Source organism: Notamacropus eugenii, chromosome 5, assembly GCF_028372415.1.
Source record: "Notamacropus eugenii isolate mMacEug1 chromosome 5, mMacEug1.pri_v2, whole genome shotgun sequence".
NCBI lineage: Eukaryota > Metazoa > Chordata > Mammalia > Diprotodontia > Macropodidae > Notamacropus > Notamacropus eugenii.
In genome coordinates, this window is record NC_092876.1 from 115,758,349 (window position 1) to 115,767,250 (window position 8,902).

General features: G+C 38.6%; 1 protein-coding gene across 1 annotated transcript; it reads left to right on the forward strand.

The window, feature by feature from the left end:
- The first annotated feature begins 545 nt into the window (after positions 1–545).
- Positions 546–2,675, forward strand: CCDC89 (coiled-coil domain containing 89). The gene has a single exon (XM_072610650.1). The coding sequence runs from the start codon at positions 645–647 to the stop codon at positions 1,761–1,763; it is 1,119 nt and encodes a 372-aa protein (XP_072466751.1). The 5' UTR covers positions 546–644; the 3' UTR covers positions 1,764–2,675.
- Positions 2,676–8,902: the final 6,227 nt, after the last annotated feature.

Consider the following 8,902-nt stretch of genomic DNA (forward strand, 5'->3'; position numbering starts at 1 on the left):
GGGCAGAGTAGGGAAAGTTCAGAGGGTCCAGGATGCAGCCTGTACGTGTAGTTGGCAAATCTTCCTTTCCAGTATTTGATTGTTTCCTCCAGTTATTAATGTTCAAACATGAAAAGTATCTTAAGCACCGTATGGATCTGTAGGATATTTTTTAAGTTATAATTTTGGCTCAGAGCTCAGTTACTACTTAGTAATTATACATCATGAAATATTAAGGAACCTGATATGTTTTCCTATTCTCATTGTAAGAAAGGAAGGAAGAAAGGGCAAGAGAAGATTTATTACATCCAGTGTGCTTTGTTTATTCCTGGTTAGAAACTAGGCTGTCAGTTTTCTTTCTACAGCAGCTGGCTGGTCATTGAGTTAATGAGTGAATGACGGGTAGGGTTTTGTACTGTAGGCTAAGAGCTGAGACTGGGTGCAAAGCCAAGGACCAACTGACCACAGTGGTCTTTGCATTGTTTCAGCCCTGCCTTCATTACATCACAGCATTCTGAGCTTTTCAACCAATCATAGAGCTCCCCATGGAATAATAAAAACAGTTGGAGAGTCCAGAAGCCTCCATAGCAACACTAAACATCCTTTGAAATTGCTGCAACTAGAGAGAGACTGAGCTGAGCACCTTTTGGGGAGGCAGTGCTCTCATGCCTCAAAAAGAGAAAACTCCCAGGATGAGCTCTTCGACCTCATCCTCCAAAGTCCCAGGGGTAGGAAACCCATTAAAAGATCTGGATGATGATGATGATATGGATTGTAAAGAACTAGAAGGTTTGAAAGAAGCCTTGGAGAACCTCCGTGGTCTGTCCAGTGAGGAAAAAAATGAAAAAGCAATGTTACGCTCCCGCCTCCAGGAGCAGTCTCAGCTCATCTGCATCCTGAAGCGCAGGGCTGATGAGACGCTGGAGCGCTGTCAAGTCCTGGAGCAGCTCAACACGGAGCTGGAGGAGAAAAGGATGAATGATGCTGAGCGTCTGGAGGCCCAGACCCAACGCACGATGAAGCTGGAAGCCCGCTTCATGGACTTGGCTGCCAACCATGAGGAGATGATCCGCTTCAAGGATGAGCACAAGAGGCAGAACATCAAACTGAAAGAAGAGAATGAAATCTTGAGGAGGGAGAACAGAGAACATTTCAGCCAAGCCCTGAAGGACCAGGAGGCCAAAGTGTGTCAACTCACAGCCCAGGGAGAAAAGTTGTCCAAAGAGCTAGAGGCTCTGAAGGGGAAATGTGCTGAAGACGCCGGCCGAGCCAAAGCCCGAGAGAAGGAGCTGGTGGACCTACAGCACCAGCAAGCCAACTTTCATGCTAAGGAAACCAGCTCCCTCCAGAACCAGCTCCACATGCTGGAGGAGGTGCACCGGAAAACCCTGGCCAAGATGGCCAAGACCGAGGAAAAGCAGAAAGGTGTGAGCTCCGAGCTGAGCAGCCGGCTGGAAAAAGTGACCAAGGAGAAAGACGAGCTGCTTCAACTCTCCATGGAGAGGGGCAGAGTGCTGCAGAACAAACAGCTGGAGATCCAGCAGCTGGAGGAGAAGCTGGAGATGGCAGAGACAGCCCGAAAGAACGCACTGGATCGTTTTGAGCAAGAGGCTGCCACCGTGAACAGCAGCCTGAGAGTTCAAGAACTGAGCTGGAAGGTGGAAGGAATCCAGAAGGCCTATGATGAGCTTTGGCTGCAGTCTGAAGCCTTCAAAAAACACAGTCTGGATCTTTTAACCAAGGAGAGGGAACTCAATGCCAAACTCCGACACCTCTTTCCATAAGGCAGGCCTTGCTTCTGCTGGCCTCAACCAAAGTGTTTTCTTCTTTACTGGAACAGTAACCAGCCTTCCATTTATTATATTTCTGTTACACAAAAACATTGTGACCCACTTTATTGTCACTATTTCTGTTGTTTCGTCATTCAATTTTTGGTTCCACCACCTAGAATACACAGTTTTGTCAGATGTCATTTGCCTCTGAAATTCCATCCTCTTCAGAGCTGCTTCCCTTCCCCTGACTTTTGTGCGGGTCTTTACAGGCTCCTGGAAATTCATTTTCAGCTCTTGAGATGTCCACAGCAAGTGGGAATTTCACCTGGTTATAGTTTCGAGGGATGTAAAATTATTCTTCATATGCAATATTTTTTGTTTCAAAATGGAGATTTATGTCTTTAATATGTACCCAGGGCATATTATAAGTCCATCTGCAAAGTGATGCTATGTCACTAATGCCTGTGGGATAGAGTAAATACTGTTAAGTTTTTCTCAGAGTAGGTAGACTTTACCACAGTTAATCTGTTCAAGAAGCATAGTTCACATAAGTAAAATGGGTTTATTTCGAAGTTGTTTTTTTCTTTAATAGAGTATTGAAATGGGAAACAGTAGTGCAAAAAGCTGCAAATTGGTTTAATATTGCCAACACAATATGCTAATGGGAGAAGAGTAACTTAATACTTAAAATACCAGGGAATACAAACTTCTATATTTTGGCAGACTTCTTTTGTGAGATTATAAGTTTTGTCACTGTTGAGTATACTGTGCATATTATACATTAGACTTTTTCTTTTCTGTTAGTATACTTCCTTCCATTGAAATGTTTAGTTTTTAAAAATCAAACAAAATATATACTTATGTATTTGGAGTAATGTTTCTGGGAAACCACAGAGAGCTATAAATAAACAGTACTGTTATATACATCTTGGAAATTTCATAAGTGTCTTTAAAGTATTTATTTATGCGTATATTTCCCTATATTTGTGTAATCAGATAAATTAATATTGTTTCTGGGCATATTTAACACCCCTTTATTTTATAGTAATTTTCTACCTCCCCACCCCACACACATCTTATAAGGGTGACTTATCAGTATCAACTTTCTATAGCACCGAAGATTGCCAACTATTCTATGTTTTAGAGATAGCATTGTTTAATAATAGATTAATAAATAAACATCCAGAAGATCCAGGGAATACAAGTTCGCACACTTAATTTTTAACCACATTTCCCAAACATACTACTACTTCCCAACACTACTATTCTCTCACTTTCCCAAAGGGATTCAGGAAAATAGATACTCTATCAATAACCGGTTTGCATGAGGTTCTGTTTCTATACAGAGTGTCCAGAAGTCTTAGTGCAGTTCATATATAATATATACACATATATCATATATGATAATATATTATAATCATAATATATTTATGTTACATAATATATTATATTATCATATATATAATATCAAACGGATATTTAAAATGATGTGGTTGGTGTTAATGCTCTGCAAATAGAATGTGTTATTTGTGGGTCTGATATGAAATAGCTGATTCTAAGTTCCTTGAGCAAAGTGACTGTCATATTTTCATCTTGAGGCAGCTAAAAGACATAGTGGATAGAGTACTAGACATGGATTAAGGAAGACCTGAGTTCAAATCCAGCCTCAGACACTTTACCATTGTGTGAGATCCTGAGCAAGTCACTCAAATTTTATCTTCCTCAGTTCCCCCATCTGAAAAAATTGGGATAATAAGAGCACCTACCTTCTAGGGTTGTTGTAAGTATAAAATAATATTTGAAAAGCACTCTGCAAACCTTAGAGTACTATGTAAAGGCTAGCTATTATTATGCTAGTACTATTATTATGCTAGCTCTTAATAAAACGCCTTGCAATAGAGCATGTGTTTAATATTTGTTGGAGTAAATTAACCTCTCATATTGCTTCAAGTCTAAAAGGGAAGATAAGATTTCTATAAAAAAAAATTTAGCTATAACGCCAGCTACAATGTGGAATTGCAACAGAGAGGTATGAAGGGTTGCAGGTGTTAAGAAGAATGAAAAGATCTCTAACTTTGACTTCCCTTTTTATTTTCCATCATTTGTTCTCAAAGAGGACCAAAGACATTACAAAGGTGAGGTCTTGACTTATGAGTGAATTGGATTTAAGTGAAACAGAGTTGCACAAAGTTGTCAGCTCACTCCTCCAGAGCCATCAAAATCCAGTGGCAAGATAAAAGTCAAGACGACTGACTTGGGCCTTTCTAAGTTAAGGTCTTTCCCAGACCAGAACCATCTCTCCAGTGTAGCCAACTGAATATCTTTACCTGGGCATTCTGCCAGCCTTAAAACTAAATATGTCCAAACTCCAACTTTCCCTCTATCTCAGAACATGATCATTCATCCGATTTTCCTATTTCTCCTAATGAAATTCTTGATGAATTCTCTTCATCAATCAGACCCATTTCAGAAATGTTAGTCATTTCTGATGTCTCTTTCTCCCTTGTCCCACAAACTTAATCAGCAGTAAAGCCTTAGGTTTGGAAGGGCTGTCAGAAGTCATCTAGTCCAGCTCCGGCACATAAATCTATGTCAACAAGCAATCATATCACCTCTTCTTGAACTTGGCCAAAGACAGGAAGCTCACTATTTTATGGCAGTCCATCATCTTTATGGACAGTCTTAATTGCTGCTAATTATAGAATTTATGAGCTGGAAAAGATCTTAAAGATCATCTAAGCCGGGGGTTGGCAAACCACTGCCCTGACCTACTGCTTGCTTTTAATTCCCCAAGAGCTAAGAATGGGTTTGTTTTTTTTTTACATTTTAAAGTTTAATTATATTTTAAAATGCAAAAACCACTCTTGGCTGAGGAAATTTTTTAAAAAGGGCAAAATCAGGATTTGACCATTTGGCAATAATTTGCTAACCCTGGTCTATTCCACCCACCCTGATTTTATAAGGAAACAGAGGCCCAGAGAAGTAAATGACTTCCCCAAGGAAGTCATTTCCAAACCATTATTTTATGTTGTTGTTGTTACCCATTTCCTTTTTTCTTAAAAATTATTAATTTATAAATTAAAAATTTATTATTGAAAAAATAATATTTTATTTTCTCCAGTGACAGGTAAAGACAATTTTTAACATTCATCTAAAATTTTTTTTTGAGTTCCAAATTGCTTCCCTCATCTCCCCCCCCCCCTAAGATAGTAAGAAATTTGATATAGGTCATAGATATGCAATCATGTAAAACATTTTCATATTAGTCATGATGTGAAAAGAAGAAAATCAAAAGTAAAAAAACATGAAAAAAATAAAGTGGAAACAGTATGCTTTGATCTTCATTCAATCTCCATCAGTTCTTTCTCTACATATGGATAGCATTTTCCATCATGAGTCCTGTGGAATTATCTTAGATCATTGTGTTGTTGAGAAGAGCCAAATCTATCATAGGTGATCATCACACAATGCTGTTCTTACTGTGTACAATATTCTCCTGGTTCTGCTCACTTCATTTTGCATCAGTTCACTTAAATCTTTCCAGATTTTTCCAAAATCTTCCTGTTTATTTCTTATAGTCCAATAGTATTCCAATGGACTCATATACCATGACTTGTTCAGCCATTCCCCAATGGATGGGCATCCCCTCAATTTCCAGTTCTTTGGCACCACAAAAAGAGCTGCTATAAATATTTTTGTATATGTAGGTCCTTTTCACTTTTTTATGATCTCTTTGGGATGTAGACCTAGTAGAGGTATTGCTAGATCAAAGAGTATGCACAGTTTGGTTATCCTTTGGGTATAGTTCCAAATTGCTCTCCAGAATGGTTGGATCAGTTCACAAGCCCACCAACACACATTGTGCATTAGTGTCCCAATTTTTCCACATCCTCTCCCAACACTTATCATTTTCCTTTGCTGTCACATTAGCCAACACCCAAATCATTATTATGTTAAACCCACATCTGCCCAATGGTAGCTTACTCTCAATTTCTCTTACCTTTTACAGACTGCTTTCCATGCCCATTGTTACCATTCTAGCTTAAATCATAATCTAATTACCTGAATAACTGCAACTAATCTAAAACATTTTTGAAAGTGCTTAATAAGTTTAAAGCACTGGATGAGGTGTAAGGATATACAAAGAAAATGAAAAAATCTAGCCACCAAATAATGTATACTCTCCTGAGGGTATACCATATGAGAACGTTTAAGTCTATATACACTTTGGCTACATTAAGCATTTATCAAGTATCTGCTATGTGCTAGGAACTGCATCAGACATTAGAAATACAAAGACGAAACTGAAACAGTTCTTGCCCTAAAGGAGCTTACATTCTGCTGGGAGGAAACAAATATAAAGATAAGTTAATACATTTTTTTCTTGTTGGAAGCTATGTTTTCATTGATATAGGTAACTTCCAGTGAGAAAACTCACTGTACCTGTACAGACCAACAACTGTCCTGCAATTGAGCATATTAAGTTGTCTAGGGCACTAAGAGGTTAAGTAATTTGCACAGGGTCATAATATCAATAGGTGTCAGAAGCAGGACTTGAACACAGATCTTTTTGGTTTGACTGCTTTTTATATAAAATACATATAACTAAATACAGAGTACTTTTGAAGGAAGTAGGGGAAGATTAACACTAACTAGTGGGCATAGGAAAGGTTTCCTTAGAGGAAATGGCACAAACTAAGTCTTAAATTCCAAGAGGCAGAGGAGGAGAGGAGGCAGAGCATTTGAGGCATGGGGGATAGCTGTGCCAAGATGGGAGATACAATGACAAATATGAGGAATGGAAAGTGAGCCAGTTTGGCTGGAACTAGGATGTATGAAGGGGAGTAAAGTGAAATCAGTCTGGAAAGAAGAGCTAGAGTCAGATTGGGAAGCACTTTAAAGAAATCAATAGGGATTTATTAAAAGCCCACTATGTGCCACTGCTGGGGATACAAAGACAAAAGATGACAGTCCCTATTCTTAAGGAGCTTGCTTCATAAATGCAAAACAAAGGAGTTTATTTTATACTGGAAGAAATAATCACTGAAGCTTCTCAAGGAAAGGAGTAATGTGATTAGAACAGAACTCTATAAATATCAGTTTGGTAGATATACAGAGAAAAACGAGATTGGAAGCAGGAAGACCAATTAGCAAACTGTTGCAATAGTCCAAGTGAGAAGCAATGATGTGCAGGTAGGTGGCATGGTGGATAGAGCAATAGCCCTAGACTCAGGAGGACCTGAGTTCAAATCTCACCTCAGACACTTGACACTTACTAGCTGTGTGACCTTGGGCAAGTCACTTAACCCCAATTGCCTCATCCTGGGTCATCTCCAGTCATTCTGATGAATATCTGGCCACTGGATCCAGATGGCTCAGGAGGGGAAAGTGAGGTTGGTGACCTGCACAGCCCTCCCTCACTCCACACAAAGTCAAGTGCAAGTCATGTCGTCATTTCTCTGATGTCATGGTCTTCTTTGAAAATGAAGGATGAATACAGATTTGAATAAGAAGAAAATATTACCAGCGTCCCTCCCCTCCACTCTTTCCTCCCTTCAATCCTTCCTATATACTAGACATTTAATGGCCAGTAAGGACAGCTAGGTGGCACCAGGGATAGACTGCTATGCCTGAAGTCAAGACCTGAGTTCAAATTTGACTTCAGACACTTACTAGCTGATCCTGGGTAAGTCATTTAACGCAGTTTTTCTCAGTTTTCTCATATGTAAAATACGTGGGAGAAGAAAATGGCAAACCACTCCAGTAAAACCTCAAAAGCGACCACAAAGAGTTGAACACAACTGAAATGCCTGAACAACAATAGCCAATGTCCGCTAATATCAAATAAGAATAGAAAGTATGCATTAGAACCTCACACAAAGCCTTATCATTCAACAATGCAGAGCCAAAGGCAGTGTGGTTCAGTGGTCTGAGTGCTGAATTTGACAGTAGGAAAGGCCCATTAGTGCCTTGGGCATCCAGAATATCAACTATGATGCTGAATAAGTTGTTCACCCTCTGTCATCTCTCATTCATCTCTAAAACAAGGACAATAACTGTAGCACTTCACAAGGTTGTGGGGAGAATCAAATGACAAAATGCCTGGAAAGCACTTTGCTAGCCTTGGAATGTTATGTGAATGACAATCATTGCTAACCAGTCACTGAACAGAAAACAAACAGAAAAAGTCAGGCATTTTCTATGAATTTTCCCTCTCTGCTTTTCTGGGCCTTCTTGGACTTCTGTTACTTCTGGTTTCATTTTCTTTTTTAACGTATAATTTTAGTTTATATACATATAAGCATGATTCTAGTTCTGTCATTCTCATGCTGCTTTACCACAACCAGACCTTTCTGTATTTTCTTATATTTGTAAGTCTTAGTTTTTTTAAATAGCATGACATTATTGTATGACATTAACATATTACAATTTATTCAACCATTCTCTAGTCATTGGACAGGTAGGTTGCTTTTTTTTCCTTTTCTTTTTTTCTTTCCTTTTTTCCCTTTCTTTCTTTTTTCTGCTATTGCTAATAAAAAGAATGAATGAATATTTTTATATGGCATGAACATATTGGAACAAATTTGCCTTTCCCCCTTTTCAAAATATCTTTAGGATTAAATATCTTAGTAAAGAAATTGTTGGATTAAAACAATGATCATTTTTGTAGGTTGTACTACATGCTTTCACAACATGGTACAATGGAAGAGAGTTCGGGATTCGGAACTGGAGAAACTGGGTTCAAATCCTGCCTACTTACTGCCTCTGTGACTGTAGGCAAGTCACTTACTCTCTCTGGCCTCAGTTTCTCCATGAGTGGGAAGTCCTAAATTAGGGGAACGTAGCTTATTATGCTGTTCAAATCTAGATTCAAGAGAATGTTTACCCAGTCTACAATTTTCAACAACAATTTCTCAGAAGGCCTGTTTCCCAAGCCACACATAATATTTTATCATTTTTTTAAAATTTCTGTTTGCTGTTCTAATGGGCACTGATATTACTGGTACATTGCTATCTCTTGGTGTGCTTGTCTTTGCTTTCATGTGATTATTAAGAGTTTATGCTGTGTTCTTTAAAAATTCTCTTTCCATATTCTTTGAACATTGATTCTCTGGAGAGTGTATATAAACCCCATACCAGGAAGAAAGAGC